Here is a 24,766-nt window from a genome sequence, read left to right on the forward strand (position 1 = left end):
ATTTTTTTTGCAACAAAGGTCATTTTTTTGTCTTTATTTTTTGCAACATAGATGATGTTGTGGAAGGACTTTTGCAACATGAATAATGTTGCGGGATCATTGAAATAGATGATGTAGTGCGCAGTGTGAACTGATAATTTATGCAACACATATAACTTGCAGGTGGATTTTTGCAACAAAGCCTTTGTTGCAGAAAAGTATCAAATTCCCAAATAACATCGCCGGCCAAAACGACGATGGTGGCGATAGGGGAGGCTAGAGTAGAGATGGGGCGTGCCCGCTCGAGCGGCGATCATGGCTGCAACCGGGGCATAGGGAGGCGAGGAGAGGAGCAATCGAAGAGGAGAGTTACGAGAGAATGACTTGCATCTCAACGGGCGACTTGCAGCTTGAGTGAGGCGGCGACGACGATGCTTGCAGCGTCATGGTGAACGGTGGTCGGGCTGCAGAAGTTGGCCCCTTTCACACCGGTGGCGCGGTGGACGGACCTGACGAGGGATCCATGGCGGCCTTCAGCTTGCCCGCCGACGGCAGCCATGCAGACGCGTCAGGTATGTGCAGTGGATCTATAGCGGGGAAAGGAGTTATGCAAGAGAGATGAAAAAGCACGGCTGTGCATCTCCAGAGGCACGTGTCGGTCATGCAAGGCGGCGGACAAATTTTGCATGATCAGCCTGCCGATGGTAATCATTTCCCAAACTTTTAACATGTGCACTATTTTTTAAAATTGTGAAAATAAATGTATTATTTTAAAAAAAAAGGGAGGACGGCTGTGCAGCATCAATTATCTGACCTCACCTCACCGTCACGGACGGACCCAAACGCCGTCACTCCCCTTAACCCCAGCTCCCCAATCGAGCGAGGCAAAAGCCCTACCTCCGGCTGCGGCGGCGGCCGCTCCCCCCCGCCCCACCCCGCACGAGCGGCGCGGCCTCCTCCGCCCGTCCCCTCGATCGTGGTCCAGCAATGGCCCGCCTGCGCCGGCTGCCGAGGGCCGGGGAGAAGCGGATGGACGCCGCGATCAGCCACTTCCACACTATGGGGTACCGCAGCGCCGATGTCAAACGCGTCGTCAACAAGCTCCTCAAGGTTTGTGCCCCCCCCCCCCCCCCCCTCCCCGCCAATTCTGTCAAAGATCGACGCTTTGCTGGGGCGCTCGTGTGCGAATGTTGCAGAGCAGAGGTGGCGCCTTTTCCCCGCGGTTAATTTTATCAGCCGATTCGTGAGTCAGATGCTGATTCTCGCGATTATTCCGGCCTTGTTTGGTTGCAGGGGCTCCAATCCCCTTGTTAAACCGCCCAGGGATTGGATTGATTCCCTATATGGCAAAAAAAATAAAAATCCCAATCCAGGCCAGATCCCCTCTCCACATTCTCATTTGGTTCCCCAAACCCAGTTCCCCTTCCTCCAAATTGGTCAAGAATGCTGCCACAGTATTATTTCGTAAGTACTGGTTTAACTTCATCAATGGACAAATAAAGTACAGTAGTGAACATACATTTTTTGTCAGCAAGCTAACATATGCAAGGTTACCTGAAATACAATTGTATAGATGTTTCTTTTCTTTTCTTGTAAATAACGATACGTACTGTAAGCACCGAGGTGCTTAAGATGGGCCTCTGTCTACCAAAGCGGCACCCGATGAGCGAAGGATATCGACGATGAGCGAAGGATAGCGACCAAGAGCTGGCGGGAGCAGGGTGTTTCAAAGTGTGTAGATGGGCCGTTGCGCCAGTAGCCAGGAGCGGGCCGTGGGCCTTGTAATAGTGTAGGGGAACTCGCTTATAAGCGGGCGAGCCACGCCCTGGTCGGCATCGATCAAGAATATTCTTTGCTTCACTCTGTTTGCTTCTCTCTCGCTCACTCTTATCTTGTCTCAGTCTCTCTCTTTTTCCCTGGTTCAAATTCAGCCACAGCTTCGACTCGCAAGCTCAAGCTCGCCGCCGGGTCATGACACGGAAGTCGCACAGGAATCATGTTCCTTCTGTTATAAACTAGCCGTTTTGATTACGGCTGAAGTGAACACTACAACTCAAACAGTAATATAAAATATTTACAGCTCAGCCACTTTGCATCATGTCTTCGAGAACTTTGCCCACACTCATGTTTGCAACTACCCACTCAACCAAGGTTGTGAGAATCGTGATTCTGAACCGGATCGGAGCTCTGATGGCAGGATTGCAAATCGTAGAATCTTCACTATCAGGATCGTAAAAACATAGATTCTATGAACCAAAATCGTAGAATCAGAGGAGTTTGTTCGGATCGTAAAGTCGTAGAATCGTACAACAGAATCGTGATTCTGATGACCTTACACTTAACCTGCATGTACCCTCAGATATTAGAAATATGGTTTCACAACAAAAGTGATCTGCTTGATAACTCTATATTCCATTTTTTCCTTGGAAATCTATGGAACCTGCCCATCACCAATCTGAACAATGATAGTCAAGTTGGTGGATTAGCGCAAATGAATATCTCTCTGTTATGTTCATCTCGGGCTTGGTTTTGTCGCAGCAATGTTTGTTCTCACACCTCGAGGAATACATCTGCACAAATGTTAGAGACGTCAAAAAACACAAAGTAGTCCAAGGATGCATGAGAGAATTTTCCAGAACATGCCAATTTAACATTTATTTGATAGGTAGTGACAACTGTTGTGGTTACATCAAATTTCAGCAAGTTAGTTCGCTGAAAGACAAGGCCACCTCTCAGTAATTATGTAAATGTGGAATTAGTAATTTAGAACTGTGGCAGAGGCACATACCCACATATTTAGCATGTTCAGCAAGTCATCTACACTATACAGATGCCATTGGTAAAATAGAAGTAAAGCTAGAATCAGGTTTAAACCAATCAAATTGCAAACTGAAGCTTTGTAATTTAGCAAATAACTTCAGCAGAAGAACTGACCATTGCTAATAGTAGATAGTATCTATGTCCTTCCCAGCTGATTGTTTTGACTTCCGGGTCTCCCTGGCTTCTTCAGTCAGCCTCTTCTCCTGATTCAACCCCTTGAATGCGTCTTTCAGGTGAAGGCATCTCACCTATTTCCTCCTCTTCATCACCACTTTCTTCGTCTTCTTACGCATCATCGCCACTTTCTGAAGCCTCCCCCTTTTCATCCAGATCAGCCATCTTCCCTTCATTCACCCTTTTCCTCCTCACAAGACTTGAAACCTTGACCATCTGCCTCTTTGAGCGCACATCGCGAACTATGTCACAAATAAACTGAGATGGGCGACCTCCCTCATCTAGAAGTGGTTCTGATTCACTCCTCGAGTTGTTCATCCAATCCATGATTGGGTTTGTTTCATCATATTGAGCAAGATTCATCATGAGAAAACATGGATCGACCTCCGTATCTTCTCGGTAAGTCTCATTTTGCTGAAGGCATGTGTACACCAGCTTTGTCAGCTTAATGTAACTTTGCATATTTCTCACTTTGCTATGGATCAACGCAAAATTACTCCAATTGCGCCCACACCCACTCGCTGACACACAATGAGACACAATGCTCATCACATGCTTCAGCAGCATGGGCATTTCTCCACCATATTGACACCACCAAGTGGCTGCAAGATAGAAACACCATAAGTCAGCAAAAGAGAAGATACTACATTCCAACTCCCCTAAATTCTGTAGCTCACTTACCTGGGCTAGATGTGCGTGCTGTGAGCTGTGCCATCACTCCGCCGAACTTCCCTTTATTGGCATTATAAAACACAAGTTCATCCATAGCCTTTGCTCTGGACTGTGGTGTAGCCTCCATCTTTGCTATTACATCTACGAGTTTATCGATATAGGCGGGATCTTTGTCAAATGCAAATGAATAGTGTGATTCGGGATCAAGGACAGCAGCTACAAATGCAAAAAAGTACATATTGGAATAGAAGTGTGTGAAAAACGCTCTTATATTATGGGACGGAGGGAGTACATGATAAATGAAGGACATGAGCTACATATTCGTCAACTAAGAGTTTCAGCACAAAGGTGGTACCTGCAAGCATCAACATGTCGTTGTACACATGCTGAATCCTCAGGCCCACCTTACTCATGCAATTTTCAAATTCATATGTATCCTCACCGAGTTGAGCTGTCAATTCCTGAACAGCGGTCATCATCCTTGCTTCAAAATCAGAAACAGTCACATCCTTCTGTTGATCAGCATACCGTAATACACTATATATGGCTGCACTGTATCTAGGACCCTTTTGAGGTCGTTCCACCATTCACTACTTGTCAGACATGCTTCTATATAGTCAAATTCTTCCTCAGTTTTCCAATCACCATTTTCCCGCTCATCTGACATCATCCATTGCCGAAACTTGTCTTATCATCTCTAGTTTGGAGGAAAATAAAACAGTTCCAAAGCGGGTGGCATTAGGATGGATCAACTCTCCACCAATCTTGTCCCTCATCTCAGCATGCAGCCGGTTATGATTGTAGAAGAACCTACTAATCTTTTTCACACTTTTGACAACTGGAGCAACCTCATGAAATTTTGCCAATGTCCTTTAACATAAGGTTGATTGCATGAGCTGCACAAGGCTTCCAATATATCTGAGGGTACTCTTTGACGAGGTATTTGCATGCCTTTTTGTAGTTCGAACCATTGTCCGTGACAATTTTGACAATCACCTTCTGGCCAATTTCATCGACAACGACCTTCTTAATTTCCTTGAATATGAATTCTGCATGAACACTGATGTTAAGTATTGCATGATAAGGAATAGAGCATAAATATGACCGCAACACGAAGCATTTTCATTACCTGAATTCTGGATTCGACCAGTTGCATAGACAGTCTTGTGAAAGAACATGACCCCATTGCAATAAACCATGAAGTTGATGATGCTCATGCAGGTAGGTCCTTCCATGAGTCGCTCATGATAGTCACACCAAAACGATCTCAATCTTGTTTCATATTCTCAACAAAACCCCTCATTTCCATATAGTTGGCATCCAAATATATCCCATCAACTTCATATGCTGTAGGTAAGTGCTTTACTGCATGTAGCTCTTGACTCAACATCAACGCTGCTCGAAATGAAGGACAATTGATTGTCCGTCCAGGAATATCATTAGCGTGGAACCATTTGGACCAAGGTTGACCAAGTTTTGCTGCATTTAGCTTTTGATTTGAGAAGTCAATCCTTGGCTGGCATCCCTTGGTTTTCTTTCCACCTAGCAGGAGTCCTAGTACTACCATCTGCAGGACTAAGAGAGCTCTTATGCTGAAGATATTGAGTTATCTTTCCAGTGGCACGAGTTGTAGGACTAGACTCGCCGTTGCCGCTGCCACTCCTGGACCCGACCTCAAATCTTCTACCCGTACTCTTAACTCCATGTCGAAGTTTAAATGTTTAATACCTCTTAGTGATTTCTCCCTTTCCAGCCTTACATGGTCTTCTTCATCACTAGCAGGATCAAGGTCAATTACTGGACTTCCACCCATTTCCTCTAGAAGCTCAAGTTCCAATCTTAGTTTGCGGTACCTTTGACGTTCTCTGTATGTAAACTAGCCGATTCGTCCTCATTGCAGCTTGTACCTCGGAGGGCACATTATAGCAGGCAACCACTGATCCTCCCAACCCACCAAGATGTTCCTTTAGGCGGGCTGAGCCTCCACCCTGTCTCTTGAGACCGCAATAGTGGCATGAAAATCCTTGCCTTCCGTAATTCGTAGCATGGCTCCAGGGATCAGTAATATCTCCAGTGAAAATATACCCTGCATTTTCATCACATCGGTCAATTGAGCCATTGCACGAATTTCACATTTTACAAAAGATAGCATGTTCGTTTATCAGAAAGAATATATAATGTCTTGCATGATCAACATACGCTTGTGCTCCACAATAATGTGCACGGCATAAACCACATGCTAGCATACAACACCGCAAAGGCTTGGAACGTGATCAGGTTAACAATTGACCATAGAAAACAACAAAAAACACAAGCCAGATCAGTGGCATAGGTAATGTAAATACACAAAACTACAAAAGAATCACAAGACTTCTCTGCACAGACCATCTTAGATGTTTCATCATAGGTAATGTAAATACATGACAATCTTTTATTTTTTTGAGGACCACGCGTTATAGTTACTCAATGGTGTGATTACATTCAGCTAACAATTGATGTTCTGGGACGGTTGCTACTATGATTTGGTCTTCCGGCACTTCTTGCCGTGGCCGCCAATTCATGTGCAAGAGCATTGCATGTTCTTCTAACCACCATGACGCAGTGAGCAGCGAAGGCAGACATGGCTTGATTAATGTCTGCCACCAGAGAGAAACACTTTGCTTGGTTCTGTGCTTTACAATGCAGTTCCTTGCCGACAGTACTGCAGTCGATTTCCAAAGTGACCGCCCCCCTATACAGTTTGGCCAATTCCTTCAGACCAATTAATGCCGCCTCCACTTCTGCTTCTTCTACAGACGAGAATTTATTTAATTTCTGGCACACTGCAACAAAGACTTGGCCACAGTGGTGTCTAGCAACTGCACCAATCCAGCTTTCCCCTGTCTCGGGAATGTAAGATGCATCTGTGTTTAGTTTTAATCATCCCTTTTGCTGGTGCAGACCAATGATCGCTAGCAGGCACTGTCGGATTGCTGGGCCTATGGGTATAAAGAGGCCAGCGACATTTATCTTTCCCAGTCGCATCACTGTACAGCGAATCATTTACGCCCTCCTCTTACCTGACTAAGAAATGCATAGCACCCAAAACCGTGTCCTTTCCATCATCATGTATAACATTGTTTCTCAGGTGCCATGAGACTGCCAAATAATCAAAAGGATTCTATTTCTGGCAGTGTCAGATTTTGCATCAAGTAGCAATTGGAGCCCGAGCCTCTAGTGTCGCCACCGGCACGAAAGGGGATCTTCCAGGATTTGGCGATTTAGGTATGGATTTGAGGGCACGGGAGAGTCACATTAGCCACTCACGAGCCATGGGGGAGCTAGTTTTGGGCTTTGGCCTGATTTTTTGCCGCCAAAGGTGGCCCTGGAGGGAAATGACTTTGGAGGCCGAAATCGTTGAAATAATTTAACCAAAATGCTATATTCCAGTACTTGCTGAAAATAATGAAATTTCCGGAATTTCACTGAAATTGAAAACCATGGTCCTAATTAATTCGGCCTCGTCTGTTTAGGATGTGTACGGGAAGGACGGCTGGCCGTTGCTGGAGGACAGTTGTTACCATGTAGTGCAAGAAGCGCTCTTTGAGATGGAGGAGCAGGAGAAGTTGCAGCAGCAGCAGCAGCAGCAGCAGAAGAAGAAGAAGAAGAATGAGGATGAGGATGGTGATGATGAGGGGGAGGAAGCTCATCTGGTGAGGGTGCTCTCCACATACTCTCTTGTGCTTATCCATGTTAATTGCTGTGTGTGCCATTGGTACCAATTTATACCACTCTGTTACCTACAGACCAATATATTCAAGCACTAATTCCTCATCTTGCTTGCTTTAAGGCATTTAGTTTGAGAAAAAGGTTGGTCCTAGTACATGGATGATAATATTACCAGGTAATTTCCACTGTTATAGTTCCACATCTTGTTTCTATGAATGTAACTGAGTTGCCTCAGCATTATACTATTTCAAATGACTAAAATATGAATAGAAAATGAGGAGTAAGTTGATGGAACGGCCATCCTAGGATTGAGACTCTCCCTTACATGAAGCATGCCCATGTTATATTATTCTTAACATGCTTTAGTTTGTGTTTCCACAGAGTTTTTATTTTCATTATTTATGAAATATTTGCAGGAGTCGCAGCAGGAGGAGATGGAAGAGGAGGCTTCGGTAAGCTCCCTTTACATTTACTTTCCTGTGTCAGTTTTTCACCTAAAAGCTTGTTTATTCATAAAACGACAACAATGCCAGCTGAAAGAAGTGGTATGGTTGATGTCTTCCATCATTCCTTTAAGCTGACAATAGTTGACTGGTGAATTGGCATCGTACATTTTAGCATCGCACTATGTAGTATCTTCTCATTTGGTTTTGTAATACAACTTCAACATGTTGGCCATCGGTACTTTTGCAATAAGGAAACATTTATGGTGCACAAACTGCTGTCACTTGTGACAAATTAGATTTACCTCTAAACCAAGACCTTGTTAAGAATGCCTAGTTGTGGTTTCTTATTCCCTCCAGCAACAAAGCTTATGCATACTGTCCAATTCTTACATGGGGCTTTGGTTGGTAATGCAGCAGCAAGAAGCAGCAATGATGGATGAACCGTTAGAATTAGAAGAGTTCCTTCCCATTGCCATGATTGTACCACCATCTGAGGCTGTGCTGGCAGTTGAGCTGACAGAGGAAGTGCAACCCCTGCTCATCGATCCACCTGCTCCCAGAGCTGCGTTGCCAGATCCGGCAGCCACAGGAACTAGGCACCCAAGGAGCCCCTGCTACGGATATATCTCTGACTCTGAGTGACTCGGTGCAGGTCCCGGCCAACTAGACGGGATGTAAGTGAAGCCACTTAACAGCTTGTGTTTTTCTTGTTCGGTCTTCCTTTGCCATCTTTAAAGTTGGTATATATTAGTAGCGAAATCTCTATTAATAGTCAGTAAGTTCATACTATTGTGACTGCTCTCATGCTTTTGGTCAAATGGATATAATCTAGAATTTACACTTCCTTGGTTAAGAACACAAACGTATCATAACATTTGTTAAACGGTGGAATTGACAGGAGTTTGAAGATTAACTTTTGGAAAATGCTTATGATGAATGCCAACCTTGTTGCAAATGTTAACTTAACCATCCTTCTCTCGTTGTGACAGAGAAGGGGCTGATGCAAGGCGAAAGCAGGAGAACCGGCCTAATCTGCAGAATTTAGACACTTTGAATGGCAGGTGCTGCTCCCATGGAGCATGTAAGAGCAGCATATATGGATGCTTCTGACTGTAACTAGGTAGTAATGTGCTAGCGTGGCTTGGCCGTCGACGTTTGTTCATGTAAATTGTGGCCTGCATGGATTCGCCTGGCTGAATATGTCTGAATCAATGTGGTTTAATGGTTTATCTATGCTTGAAAAAGCTGTTATATATATATGCTTCTGCTGGTGTTCTCTAAAAGTTGATTTCTGCCCAGAGTGTGTTATAAGAAAGATCATGTTTTTCGTCAGCTCTACGTGTGTGTGTGTGTGTGTGTGTGTGTGTGTTTATTCCTTTATTTGTCTGTCCTGATACACAAGGCTATTCATCAGCTTCTATAATTCAGTATTTCCTTGATATGCTTCCATAATCTATTTCCTGACTTCTCAGTTTTACATAACTATGGTGATTCCCAAAATGCTATGATCACCTCTATCCATATCCAGGGGTTTTGTGGTCTCAGATCAAGCACCAGCTGAGCCGAGCCGCCAAAGCTGAATCGATGGGCTCACACGTCAGGGGTGCAGCAGTATGTCAGAGGATCCTGGCAGTCTACCGGCCAGTGTGCGCCAGTTTTTAAGAGGCATTAGTTTTGATGTCCTAGCTCTCATTCCTAAGGTACCAGGGGATGACCTCCTATCGCCCCGATCAACGTCATTTTCAAATTTGTGTTTAATGTTTCTGTGATGAGATTCTGTCTATCACGGCTATGATAGTTGATTGCGTGCAAACTACTTTTATTAAAAGACGTTTCATTTTGGAAGTAGTTCTCAGCCTTCACGAGATTACCCACGAACTCAAACATACGAAACTTCCTACAATCTTCCTTTAACTGGGTTTCGAGAAGGCCGACGGCCGTGTTAATACAGGTCCTTTTCTGCATGAAGTGCTACATAGGAAAGGGTTCCATGTAGGTTTTATCCATAAGGTGTTGCTGCTTGTCTTAGATGCGCACACAAGGGATGCATCAAGGTGATATCATTTCACCCCTTCTCTTTGTCATCATGGTCGATCCCCTATTCACCATGCTTTCTAAAGCAAGTAGGGTTGAACACCTCAAAGGGGTGGTGCCCACCTCATCGCTGATGGAGTGACTCACCTCCAATATGTCGACGGTGCCATGCTACTCTCCGAGCAGGATTTCCGTAGCCTAGCTACCATCAAAACTGTTAAGCTTCATGCACTAGCCAACGCAACCAAAGTCCAAACTAATGAAAAGGGTTAGGCAATCCACATATACACTTCAACACCCCCTCTCACGTGTGACGCGAAAAGCCAACACGTGGACAGACTCAAAGGCATGTCAAGAGGCCTATACATGGACACGTAGGGGGCGGCAACAATTTTTGATAAAATGCAAAAGCCAGGACTTGAACTGAAGACCTTAGGCTCTGATACCATATTAAGCTTCATGCACTGGTCAACGCAACCAAAAATCTGAACTGATAAAAAAAGCTAGGCAACCCACGTATACACTTAACAAAAACCATCCTTATCTGTTTTGAAGCTTAATATGGTATCAGAGCACTTAACAAAAACCATCCTTATCTGTTTTGAAGCTATGTCTGGGATGAAGATCAATTTTGACAAAAGTGAAGTATTCATTATGGGCATGGAGGTCCACGATAGTAGTCAGCTAGCTAATCTCCCTAATTGTAAGACATTGGAGTTTCCCATTTCCTATCTTAGCACTCCTTGTTCGGATAAACAGGTGTTGGCATCAGATTGAGATCCCATGATCAGCGAAGTTGACACTTGTCAAGGAAAGTTGATGTCCACCGTTGCTAGGTTGACTCTTACCAATGACTACTTATTAGTGATTCCTACCTTCACAATGTGCCTTCTCATTTTGGGATACGGTGTTCATGTGCAATCGACAAAATTAGGACTTGTTTCTTCACGGAGGCGGATTCGGTGAAACATAATTACCAGATCGTTAGATGGGCCGACATATGTAAACCGGAAAACTAGGGAGCTTTGGGCATCATCAACTCTAAGAAAATGAACTTAGCTCTAGTTACTAAATGGATCTAGAAAATCTCCCTAGGTGACGATAACATGTGGGCATGTGATCAAAAGTTTGTACAAGGAAATCCAATCCACACCCCCCCTCCCGCGCCGCTCTCCCTAGCGACTCGGGGGCGAACCCTAGCGCCGCCACTCACCCAACCACTCCCTTCCTTCGTCTCGCCGCCGCCAGATGTTCCGACCAGCGAAGCTCGGCTGGATCCGGGGATGGCGGCAACAGGGCACTTCTTCGACGGGTGTTTGGAGCTGCGGCTCGCCTCAGCCGGCTTTGGCCAGGGGAGCGTGGTGGAGGCGGGTCGCATCCTCGGGCGCTCGCGTCAGCCATGGTCCTGACGCGGTGCGGCAAAGCTGTGCAGGCACGACTGCTCGGCGCATCCTGTCACGGGAGGACACTTCCACTCCGTGTTCGGCGTCGCGTCCCGTCACGGGAGAGCACTTCCACGCCCAGTCCGGCGGCGTGATCCGGTGGCCAGGGCGCGGATCTGGTGGGTGGCTCCTCTGGCGGCGTCTTCACGCATGTGGTGGCATGGATCCGATGGCCAGGGGGCCAGATCCGGTGGGTGGCTTCTTCGGCGGCGGATCTAGGCACGATGGGTGGATCTAGTGGCCTCGTTGCCTCGGTTTTCTGTACTGTCCGATCTCGTTGGGGTGGGGTGGCAGCCCCCGTCCACTGCTCGCTGGCTTCTTATGGCGTGCCTATGCGGGCCACAGGCTGTGTGGCGGTGGTGCTGCTCGACTTTGTGAGTGGCAAGGTTTCGGTGCTTGGTGGCGGGGGTGCTCGGAGGTGCTCAGTGGCGGGGGTCCTCCGCGCATGCCGCTGGCTCGACACGGGGAAGGATGGAGGTGCGTGGCTGCTCTGCTCGACGACCAATTTGGATTTCTGTGTGGTGCGGCTGCTGCTGGCTTTGGTTCTCGCCGTCCGGAGGTTCTGGTGGTGGAATGCGTCCAGGCTATGAGTCGGTAGATCTGCGTCCCTTTTGGTTTGGCGGCGTTAGGGTGGCTCATGCTCGATGACATGGTGGCTGCTCGTCTCGGGGGGCATGGCTATGTGTGGAACACGGCAGGCGGTTGGTGGCGGTGGTTCGGTCACGCGGCTGATGGTGGGGCCAGCTGGTTTGGTCTATGGAGTGGAGGAGGATGCCAGGCGAAAGTATGGTGGGGCTAGCTGGTTTGGTCTGCGGTCGTCGTTGCCTTCTTGAAGGCGCTGCTGTGGTGATGTGCTCCTCTCCCTTACGATCTCCTGCTCCGGGGGAAACCTTAGATCTGTGCTCTCTCAGATCGGATGATGGCGACGCATTGTGTCGTTCCCCTCTTGTGGGCATCATTTTATCACCCTCTTGAGGCCCCCTTTGTGTTGGTTGTGCTGGTTGTGTTATTCTTCATGTCTTTCTCTTCGACTGCCCTTTGGGTGACTCTCGTGCTTGCTCAAGACGCTACCATGGTTGCTGTTGTGCTGCAGCGAGCTTCGGGCTCTTGGTGTGGTCTTGGTTCAACTTTGCTCAATGGCGAAGCAATGATGCCTCCCCAACCTGCTACTCATTTCGACCTCCCGTGGTGGATCTCCCAGTCAAGGTTCGTGTTTAGTTCGACACTCGTTGGTTATGGTTGATCCTTTGTTCCGTCGTGGGGCTCGATATGCACGTCGGTGCGGTGCGTTAGGTTGTTTGCACAGTCTTGGTATATATTGTGATCTTTCGACAATACTCCACATCTACTTGTGTCTCTCCTGGTGGGTCTTTTTGCCTGCTATCTAGGTCATGCCTTTTCCTGGGTGGTAATCTTTTCTCATCTTCTGTGACCTTGTTATCTGTACGGTTTTTGGATCCAGTTTCCCTCATAAATGGGGTCAACTTGTTTAGTTTTTTGATCCGGTTTTCTTTATAAACGGGATCAGCCAAAGCTCAAGGGGTGACTCTTGGCTTTGACAACTTTTGAGCAATATATTCAGGTGGGGAACCTCACCCCTTCCCCCCCGGTGATCGTTCAATAAAACACGTGGGCCTGTGTTGTAAAGCCAACATTTTTGAAGACAAATCTTTTTTCAGTTGTAAAGCCAAGGGCTCACAATATTGGAATGTGAATCCTTTTATTATTGCATTTGATCAGAATTCTGACTTTTTTTTAACATAGTGCATACCCAAGTGTTCATATACGCATGGATACACTCACTCCTAGGAAGTATACACACATCCTACCCCTATGAACACCTTCGAGAGACTGAGCCGACATGTCATCTTAAAATTTACGAAGTCATCATCAACACCTCATCATCGACGTAAACGTCTCCTTCCACTCAATGTGCATCGTCAAAAACCCTAAAATAAATTCAAAAATAAATGTGAGCATCAGAATTTGAACCCAAATAAACTAAGAATACCACAGTCCATCTAATCATACAACCACAGATATATTGATTCACATCTAGAATTCTAGTTTGTGATGTTTGTGAACGGTAACACCGAACTGGCGTTCATGCACAACTTAACTATCCTTGGACAAGGATTCGATTAGCTTGGACCTTGAGGCTATGGGTGCATTCTTGGTTAAATCGTAACCACATGATTAGATATGCCGAAACCTTATGGGCTTCCAGAGTTTCCTTGGCCCTCCTCAATAACGGAATAAAGACAAAAGACGTCTCATACCGAATATTGCTTTTGGCTCCCGAGCTCACTGGAGGCCTTTAAATTCAAACTTCAAATTCAGTGAAAATTTGTATTTTAATGTTTCAAAAAATTCTAAAAAAAACATAGATAAATGAAGGTATAATACACAAGTGTGTAAATTTTCAGAATACAATACGTTGAAATGAGGGCTGTGCAAAAATGACAAATCTGAGATTGTTTAACATATGTTACTATTCATCATTTCAGACCATGAATTTGTCTTTTTTTGTACAGATCACGTTTTAAAGTATTTTTACCTGAAATTTTACACACATGTCGGTTACATCCTTACATACATGCATATTTTTTTCAGAATTTTTTGAACCATAAAAATTTGAATTTGAAATTTTCAAAAATAAAGGCCTTCATGGAGCTCGGCCTCCAAAACGTCATTCTCGTCTCATACCTCCTCAATAACCGAATAAAGTAGTAGACCGTCTAGTTTGGAGTTGATTTTTTATAACATGTACTTAGTCAATTGTTGAGTGGTGAAAGTTGGAAAACACATATTCTCCTCAAAACTTGAGGTGAAAGCTCCAGTCCTAAAAAACACATAACATGGAAGCTTTCTTCTTTTGCAGCAGCAAAAAAAAAAAGCTCAATCCAGTCGAAACAGCGGAGAAAAGAAACAGAACGGAAGCGGATCAGATGCAAAAATTCTAGGGTTCTTGGAGCATCTTTAGCAAACTGAAATACGGATAAAAAAAGGTATTTTAAGGGTTCATTTTAGCTACGTCCAAACCGAACTGTAAAAAAAACTGTAAAATTGGGATAAAAAGCTACTTCCTTCGGTTCGGCGGCCGCCGACCCTTCCTCTGGCCGGTCGTGCCGGCCACGCCGGCCGCGTTCTACCTCGTCGGACGCGCCCCGTCCCCGTCGGCCGCGCCCCATCACCACGACGGTCGCGCCTAGCCTCGTTGACCACGCCTTGTCGCCCGCCGGCCATGCCCCGTCGCCCGTCGGGCGCGCCCCGTCCCCGTCGGCCGCGCCCCATCACCTTGCCGGTCGCGCCCAGCCTCGTCGACCACGCCTTGTCGCCCGCCGGCCATGCCCCGTCGTCCGCTGACACTGTCCTGCTCCGTTGCCAGCAGCGCCGATCGAGTCGTGCCCCTTTTCCAACCGTGTTGAGAGGATTCCGATAACCAGCTAAGGTCATGGGAGGTGACAGTGAGGTCGAGCTCGTCCAATTCAAACCGGCGGCGATCGATTGCGGCGTCCAGCAGCCTTTTCCGGCGTGCCATGATGAATTCCGGCAAGTTTAGGACGGATTCCGGCAAACTCCGCGGCGGCGTGTTTGCTCCGACGAGGTTTGACCGGTATACGGGCCCCCCTGGGTCCGGCCTTCCAACCTTCAAAAATAAGGATTTCGGGTGTGACTTTTCCGTGTCCCTTAAAAAATTTACGGGTTGAACGACTTTTACGATTTGTGTTCTGGACACTTTTTTCGATCAAAACTGTAAAACGTAAAAAAAGTACGGTTTTGACCACTTATACGGGTGCTCTAACTACAATAATACTCCCTCGTTCGAAAATACTTGTTCGAAAAATGAATGTATTTTAATTCTACAATACATTCATTTTTATCATTTTTACGACAAGTAATTTCGGGAGTATAAATTACCGGAGGAGAAATAATCTAGAATTGCCGCTCAGCAGTGCCTCTATCTTTTCTATCAGAGGCTTTCACACTCAAGTGGTCGGTGGCAAAGACCCTCCACGCCCACAGGACTCCGAATGAAGCTACTCCTCTCTGTTTTCTACCGGTGCCGGATTAAACAAGTTGTCACTCGCTCTCTGACGGTGCCTGCTTGCTTGTGTCATTCAAGGATTCGTCACGTCTCCTGACTACCATAATACTCCCTTCGTTTTTAAATATAAGACCTTTTAAAGATTGCATTATGAACTACATTCGGATGTGCATAGACATATTTTAAAGTATAAATTCACTCATTTTACTCCGTAGTCTTCTTATGGAATCTCTAAAAGGTCTTATATTTTGAAACGGAGGGAGTATAATTTCTGGACCTTGACGTAAACCTAGTTTCTTTTGTTTAATCATCATCTTGAGCACGGCCGTCTGCGCTCCTGCCTAACCTGTCATCTTCTCCGCCCCATGTTTCCCTGCTAATTAAAGTAACCTGTAGCCGGCATGAACAGCTCTCAACAGTCTATTCGCAACAGTCTTCAGAAAGTTGACAACCAACCGTGAATGGCAGCTAGCTAACATGTGCAGACTGTCACGCGTCAACTTTCTCAGTAAACCGTGACACTTTGCACATTATTTTTTCAAACCATAACGATTTGGCTGGCCCTTTTTTTTTTTGCTCTTATACCGATTTTTTAGGAGAAAGAACAAGGATGATTTTGTTAAATATCGTGACAACCGGTTGCTAACATTTTTTTGGGCGAAAAAACGGTTGCTAACCGTTGCTGTCATGGTTAACGTCGCCCAGAAATAAAAGACAACACACCCCATTCATCTATACTACTAATAAACAAGCGAACATATTCTTCCCTAAACTCACCCGAAAACACGTACACAAGACATTCTAGATAAAATACCACCACACGATCCGGCCCACCTAATTAGATCTAACCGTTTACATGAAAAATAACCCCCACTGTGTATGCTTAGCAATTTACGTGAGCGGACGAAACTCTGCCATCTCCCACGCACGACTCGAGCATCTCCCACCTGTGCGCAGCGTCTCCCACCCGACCCCCCGCCACCGCCTCGGCGTTGGCTGTCGGTCCCTCGCTCGGACGCCGGCCCCGCACCAGTCGCCGCCGGTCCTCGCGCCCTCCCTCGCTGACGTCGCGACGCCGGCCGTCTACAGGGCCAAGGCGGAGGAAGCGCGCAGGAACCATGACCGGCCGGAGCAGTCCATCGACCTGAGGAAATGAATCGCCACGGGAGACCCCCAGGCCGTTGAGTGCCGCAAGGAGTGGATCCTGGAAGACATGGAGGCCTTGTGGCTCAGGGACATGGATCCCGACGAGGATACCTCCGACTGGCATGCCTTCGAGGCCATGAAGTTCCGCGAGTTCTGGGAATTCCTCTGGCCCAAATCCTTCGGTGAATTCGAGCAGACAAGTAATAAGCCAAAGCCAAATCCCCTCTCCCTTACTGGATGATCTCCATTGCTGCTGTAAGCATGTTGATTGGTTGACCAAATTTGTTATCGATATGCAGCGCGTATCCCATCCATGCTTTACACGGACAAGAAGTCGTCAGGTGGTACAGCCCATCCCATAAGAACTCTGCAGGTCTTTTCAGTCAAAGTTGCAGGATTACAAGATGGATTGCGCTGGCCGCTGGAAGTGTTTGGCGTCGTTGCTGCACGAGACTATTTGGATCACAATCACAATATTATCTTTGAACGCAAAAGGGATAACTGCCAAACAATCGACAAGGAGGTCCGCATTCACTTCCATGAACACTATCTGGTCTGATCTTTTCAGCTGCTTTATAAAATGTGATGACGTCAATAAACATACGGTCAAATTATATACTTACAACATATATAGAAGTGGAGGAGAAAATAGTTACTTCTTCGTGGGCTTTGCGAAGATGTGAGAGTGAAAAATCAAAGACGGAGAGATGTTTGTTTTTATTTGTACCGTACAAGAGACAATCTGGTGAGGGGCATTGGAAATCAGTATAGACCCGTTGTTATGCATAAATTCAGGATATCAGGTCATCGCCGCATTGGGACAAGTTGGGCGTGAATCATCAAATCTAATTCTTGGCACTGACTTCACCAAAAGCAATGAATGGTCTGGTAATGTTAGTTCTGTATCACTGTTAAGGCAGATGTGTTATAGTATAGGCCTGTTTTTATGGTGATTATCTCATCAATATTCTATTCCAAATATTGGGTTTTAATGCAGATCTTGATACAACCGGACATATGTTTGCTTTTATCTTTCTTTGTTTTAGTTGGACATGTGAGGTCTACTTTCTTAAGTGAGATTTTTTTTCACGAACCGAGAAACATAGACAGACATTGTTATATGGATATACGTGCGTGCACGTACACATTTACTAGTCATAGAAAAACAATAGATGTCGTTTTAGACGTACACATACTATACACCATACTTTTGTTTAACATAGTAAAATGCATATGGCTATTCTCTCCTTGAACTAGCTTCGTTGAAAAGCGTGCAAGAAATCCAAAAAATGCGAGTATCTGTGTTAAATTTAGGATTTGAACCCTAGTAGTGGTCTTGTTTCATCACAAGGAACCTAACCATCTAAGCTAAGCTCAGTTCGCTATTATCCGATGTGCTACTTCTTTTCTTTCACTGTTATTTCACCCAGGAAAAAGTAAATACATTTTATTTCATATTTTGCAAGGAATGTAACTAGATTTATAAAAAAATGTCGTCACGTTTTCTTTCTTCCCGTGGAAGAAAGAGGACCCTTTGGCTAGGATTTCTCATGCCTACCATCAGTGCCGCCGTTGGTCTACCTCGTCTCTTATGGTCTTATGGCCATGTAGGTGTGGTGACCCTTTAACAACGGGAGAGCTTCGTTTTTCATGCACTTTTAAATTTTGTTAGGGTTTGAGTCCTTCTTGAAGAGGTTTGTGACATCGGCTCTCTGGAGACGGAATAAGGTTCTTCCCGTCTAGTCGTCGTCCCGGTGGTGTTTCTTGCACCAACGGAGGGTGTGTGGAGGTTTGTCTCCGACGAATCTTGCAGGGTTTGTTTGCATTTGTGTTTGTGGGACAACGTTGATCCAGTCTTCGTCCTGTGTTAATGTGTCTACAGTTTAGATCCTTTCGATCTAGGCTTCTCTTCATCGACGAAGGTTGTTGTTCCGGTGCGCTAGTTCTATGTGGCCTTAACACAATGACTTCCCGGTTGTCTATTACAACAAAGTTTGTCCAACTTCAATGAAGAGGGGCGAAGATGGCAACGCGCCTTCGGCTTGCTCCAATGCTAGTAGTCATTGCTATGTGGTCTACGGACCTAGATATTTTTATTTACTTTTGGTGTTGATGAATAAATTAGAAGTTATACTCACAAAAAAATAGAATTCTTTTTTAAGGAAAACACAATAAAAACAAAATTTCCTTAACAAACCATATGTCCTTATTTTCAATCAAGAGACATATTTAACTTATATATATTATACAAAATTTTAGGAGTAAAAATTGTCCTACATACATAGTGATTCGGTATAGTGAGTATAAAAATGTGAAATGATAAGCAAGAAAAACAAAGCTCTAGGAAGTTGTAGCTGCGTGTTAATTTTACACAAAAGGTTGATAACGAGTTTGGGTTCGTGGAGATAAATAAGAAAACTATTTAATTATACTTTTTAGTTATTTGGATCTGAATTTATCAAGTTTGAACAAAGTTTTAGGATATTAGAAAAGACCATGATAAGAGCATTTACAGTCGAAACTTGCAAATCCGACCCCCCCCCCCTCAAACGCCCGCGGACGCATCCGCAGGCATTGACCGGTCGCACCTCATATTTCCCTCTCCAAATCTATGTATCTCATATCTGGCACCCTATATCCATACTATCCATGCAACATTGACTTACTCTACGTGATCAAACATCAAACAAAAAATGCACCCTATATCTATAGTATCCATGCAACATTGAGTTACTCTACGTGATCAAACATCAAACAATAAAATTGGAAGCACACAAACACAAGACCGGCTTCAAACGAACATCAAACATTAGCCAAAAGATCATCTCAAGTTCATCAGACATAATTCTTAAATTACTACAACTAAAAACTATATAAACAATGCGTAGATGGGCGGGGTCAAATGACCACTTCCTCGCCGACCCTTTGCCCTTTGGGTCATCGGCACAGCTGTAGCCGTCCGCGGCTGCCGGGTCTTGGTCGTCAGAGGACGAGGTTCCGTTGTCGCCATCATCGGAGTCGGAGTCCGAAAGGACGATGAGGCTATTCATCCGATGGACGACCATGTCCTTCTCCCGCTTCATCTTCACGAGCCGGGCCTTCTCCTTCGCTAGCTCATTTGCCTCGCGCTCCGACTGCTCAATAGCAAGCCGAAGCGCCCCGGCGTTCTTCCTTCGGAGGCGTCGAGCATCCGTCTCCGTCGTCGTGAGGGACCGACGGTACATCCATGCGAGGAGGCGTTCGTCCTCGTCGGGCTCCCTCGACATGCCGCGACGGTGGTGCGCGGATTGCTTTGCTTCCCTCTCCCTTGCTCGCTGCATCTCACGGCGGGCGACACGTGCCTCCGATTCTGGAGCGTGCATGTGGGCCAACGGCGAGAGCACTAGGACCCAAGGCTGCCCGCGTGAAGGATCGTTCGACGGGGGAAGGACAACGTGCGGGGAAGTTGTGGACTAGGCAGTCCTGGCGGAGCTACGCGCAGGTCGGGAGGGTCTAGCTCTCGCGTCATAGCTCTGCGAGTGTGAGAGCTGCGGTTGAGCACCAGATCCGGAGCTACCGCGGGTCTCCACCTTGGACCGCTCCAAGGCGATGTGAAGGGCCACCTCCTCGGAGTCGAGGCTTGAGCCATCGGAGCCGGAGCGGATGCCGAAGCTCGACATTGGACTCAATGGGATCAGGCTCGAAGAGGGAGAGGAGGGGATGGAGCGAGAGAGAGTGAGCTAGGGTTCGGAACAAGATGCACGGAGTGGGGATTTGGTGGGAGAACGGTGGGGTCAATGGTGGGTCGGGCTTGTCAAGCGGACGCGCCCGGGCGTGACCGGGCCGCACCATATCCGCCCTATATGTGGGCTGGAAATGAGGGGTGCCGGTCAGCTTCGACGTTTGAGGCGGGTTTAAGAGCTCCGGTTGGGCCGCGTTTGTGTGACCGGTCACTGACCGGGCGACCTGTCCGGGCGTTTGAGACATGTATGAAGCGTCTGGATGTAGATGCTCTAAGTGTTAGCCGTGTGGCACGAATACATGACAACTCTAAACGTTTATTATAACAAATTTATTGACGCAAGGATGGAAACTTTAATGACGCGAGAATGACAAATTTCTGCTTGGATGGCAAGTTTTAAATTCTATTTTGATTTCTTTGAATGGTAATTTTAGTTATAAAAAATGTTAGGGTTGGATTGCTTTGTGTCACAACCAATAATTAATATTATGATAAAAAATAATGGACTCGACTACATAGCGGCGCCGTATACGCGCTCTCCCATGCGGCGTGACACGTCCATTTTGCATCATGTTTTCATGTTGATATTTATCGCTTCTTGGGCTATTATTTCACTTCACGGTACAATACTTATGCCTTTTCTCTCTTATTTTGCAAGGTTTACATGAAGAGGGAGAATGCCGACGGCTGGACTTCTGGCCTGAAAGTGGAGCAAGTTTGAGATACCTATTCTGCGCAACTCCAAACACCGTAAAAATCAACGAGGATTTTTTTCCGGATTTATAAAAAATACTGGGCCGAAAAAGCGCCCGAGGGGCGCCAGCAGGTGGCCACAAGCCTGCTAGGCGCGGCCACCCCCCTGGCCGCGCCTAGGGGGCTTGTGGGCGGCCTGCTGGCCCACTGGCCCCCCTCTTCTGCTATATGAAGGGTTTTGTCCAGGAAAAAAAAGGAGGAGCTTTTTTGTGGATTCGCCGCCGCCACGAGGCGGAACTTGAGCAGAACCAATCTAGAGCTCCGGTAGGACGATCCTGCCGGGGAAACTTCCCCCCCCCCCCCCGAAGGGGGAAATCGTCGCCATCGTCATCACCAACACTCCTCTCATCGGAGGGGACTCGTCACCATCAACATCTTCATCAGCACCATCTCATCTCGAAACCCTAGTTCATCTCTTGTAACCAATCTCCGTCTCGCGACTCCGATCGGTACTTGTAAGGTTGCTAGTAGTGTTGATTACTCTTTGTAGTTGATGCTAGTTGGATTACTTGGTGGAAGAGTTTATGTTCAGATCCTTGATGCTACTCATTACCTCTCTGGTCATGAATATGATTATGCTTTGTGATTAGTTACTTTTGTTCCTGAGGACATGGGATAAGTCATGCTAATAGTAGTCATGTGAATTTGGTATTCGTTCGGTAATTTGATGTGTTGTATGTTGTTTTTCCTCTAGTGGTGTTATGTGACGTCGACTACATAACACTTCACCATTATTTGGGCCTAGAGGAAGGCATTGGGAAGTAGTAAGTAGATGATGGGTTGCTAGAGTGACAGAAGCTTAAATCCTAGTTTATGTGTTGCTTCGTAAGGGGCTGATTTGGATCCACTAGTTTAATATTATGGTTAGACTTTGTCTTAATTCTTCTTTCGTAGTTGCGGATGCTTGAGAGAGGGGTTAATCATAAGTGAGATGCTTGTCCAAGTAAGGGCAGTACCCAAGCGCCGGTCCAGCCACTTATCAAACTATCAAAGTAACGAACGCGAATCATATGAACATGATGAAAACTAGCATCACAGAAATTCCCGTGTGTCCTCGAGAGCGTTTTTCCTCCTATAAGACTTTGTCCAGGCTTGTCCCTTGCTACAAAAGGGATTGGGTCACTTTGCTGCACCGTTGCTACTTTTTCTACCTGTTGCTTGCTACAAATCATCTCACCATACAATCACTTGTTACCGATAATTTCAGTGCTTGCAGATTTTACCTTGCTAAAAACCACTTGTCACATCCTTCTGCTCCTCGTTGGGTTCGACACTCTTACTTATCGAAAGGACTACGATTGATCCCCTATACTTGTGGGTCATCAAGACTCTTTTCTGGCGCTGTTGCCGGGGAGTGAAGCGCCTTTGGTAAGTGGAACTTGGTAAGGAAACATTCATATCGTGTGTTAAAATTTATTGTCACTTGTCACTATGGATACTAATCCTTTGAGGGGCTTGTTCGGGGTATCTTCACCTAGAACGGAAGCACAAAGAGTTGCTCCTCAACCTGTTGCACCTACTGAAAATATTTGCTTTGAATTTCCCTTGGGTATGCTTGAGAAACTGCTGGCTAATCCTTTTACAGGAGATGGAACATCACATCCAGACTTGCATCTAATCTATGTAAATGAAGTTTGTGGTTTATTTAAGCTTGCAGGTTTGCCCGAGGATGAGGTGAAGAAGAAGGTCTTTCCTTTATCTTTTAAGGATAAGGCGTTGACATGGTATAGGCTATGTGATGATACTGGATCATGGGACTACAATCGGTTGAAATTGGAATTTCATCAAAAGTTTTATCCTATGCATTTAGTACATCGTGATCGGAATTATATTTATAATTTTTGGCCTCGTGACAGAGAAAGCATCGCTCAAGCTTGGGGGAGGCTTAAATCAATGCTATATTCATGCCCCAACCATGAGCTCTCGAGACAAATTATCATTCAGAACTTCTATGCTCGGCTTTCTCATGATGATCGCACCATGCTTGACACTTCTTGTACCGGTTCTTTTATGAAGAGAGATATTGACTTCAAATGGAATTTATTGGAGAGAATTAAACGCAACTCTGAAGATTGGGAGCTTGAAGAAGGTAAGGAGTCAGGTATGAATTTCACGTTTGATTGCGTTAAATCCTTTGTTGAAACAAATACTTTTTGTGACTTTAGCGCTAAGTATGGATTTGATTCTGAGATAGTAGCTTCATTGTGTGAATCATTTGCTGCTCATATTGATCTCCCCAAAGAGAAGTGGTTTAAATATCATCCTCCTTTAGAATTCAATGTACTTAAACCCAATCCAGTTGAAGAGAGAGTCATTGCCTATGATGATCCTATTGTTACCGGTGCTTACATTGAGAAACCACCTTTCCCTGTTAGGATAAAGGATCATTCTAAAGCTTCAACTGTGATACGTAGAGGCTACATTAGAACACCTACAACCCCTGAGCAAATTAGAGTTGAACCTAGCGTTGCTATTATCAAAGATCTCCTGTCACACGATGTTGAGGGACATAATATTAACTTATGTGAAGATGCTGCTAGAATTGCTAAACCTCACACTAGAGACAAACATAGGTCTGTTGTTGGCACGCCTGTTGTTTCTGTTAAGATAGGAGATCATTGTTATCATGGTTTATGTGACGTGGGTGCTAGTGTTAGTGCAATACCTCAATCCTTATATGATGAAATCAAAGACGAGATTGCACCTGTTGAGATAGAACCTATTGATGTCACTATTCAGCTTGCCAATAGAGATACTATCTGCCCTGTGGGAATTGTTAGGGATGTTGAAGTCTTGTGTGGTAAAATGAAGTATCCTGCTGATTTCCTCGTTCTTGCTACCGCACAAGATAGCTTTTGTCCCATCATATTTGGCAGACCCTTCCTCAATACCGTCAATGCTCATATTGACTGTGAGAAGCAAACTGTCACTGTTGGCTTTGAAGGTGTGTCACATGAGTTCAATTTCTCCAAGTTTGGTAGACAACCTCATGAAAAGGAGTTGCCTAGTAGGGATGAAACTATTGCCTTAGCTTCTATTGTCGTGCCTCCTACTGATCCATTAGAGCAATACTTGCTTGAGCATGAAAATGATATGCATATGGATGAAAGAGATGAAATAGATAGAGTTGTCTTAGAACAATATCCTATCCTTAAGAATAATCTGCCTGTTGAACTGCTTGGGGATCCACCCCCACCAAAGGGTGATCCTGTGTTTGAGCTTAAACAGTTGCCTGATACTCTTAAGTATGCTTATCTTGATGAAAAAGAGATATATCCTGTTATTATTAGTGCTAGCCTCTCAGAGCATGAAGAAAAGAAGTTACTAAAAACTCTGAGGAAGCACCGTGCTGCTATTGGATATACTCTTGATGATCTTAAGGGCATTAGTCCCACTCTATGCCACCACATGATTAAAACTGATCCTGACTTCAAACCAGTTGCTGATCACCAAAGGAGATTAAATCCTAAGATGAAAGAAGTAGTAAGAAACAAAATACTAAAGATCCTGGAAGCGGGTATTATCTATCCTGTTGCTCATAGCGATTGGGTGAGTCTGGTGCATTGCGTTCCTAAGAAGGGAGGCATTACCGTTGTCCCTAATGATAAGGATGAATTGATCCCACAGAGGATTATTACTGGCTATAGGATGGTGATCGATTTTAGGAAATTGAATAAAGCCACTAGGAAAGATCATTACCCTTTGCCTTTTATCGACCAAACACTAGAAAGACTGTCTAAATACACAGACTTCTGCTTTCTAGACGGTTATTCTCGTTTCTTCCAAATACCAGTTGCACAATCTGATCAAGAGAAAACCGCTT

The 24,766-nt window shown here is 45.4% G+C and overlaps 1 protein-coding gene across 1 annotated transcript; it reads left to right on the forward strand.

Annotated features, from left to right (window-relative positions):
• Positions 1–810: 810 nt before the first annotated feature.
• Positions 811–9,082, forward strand: LOC123411614 (histone H3.v1-like). The gene is made up of 5 exons (XM_045104579.1): positions 811–1,089; positions 7,158–7,337; positions 7,770–7,805; positions 8,214–8,473; positions 8,789–9,082. The coding sequence occupies exons 1-4, from the start codon at positions 967–969 to the stop codon at positions 8,439–8,441; spliced, it is 567 nt and encodes a 188-aa protein (XP_044960514.1). The 5' UTR covers positions 811–966; the 3' UTR covers positions 8,442–8,473; positions 8,789–9,082.
• The last annotated feature ends 15,684 nt before the right edge of the window (positions 9,083–24,766 follow it).

The sequence above is a fragment of the Hordeum vulgare genome, chromosome 7H, assembly GCF_904849725.1.
Source record: "Hordeum vulgare subsp. vulgare chromosome 7H, MorexV3_pseudomolecules_assembly, whole genome shotgun sequence".
NCBI classification, from domain to species: domain Eukaryota; kingdom Viridiplantae; phylum Streptophyta; class Magnoliopsida; order Poales; family Poaceae; genus Hordeum; species Hordeum vulgare.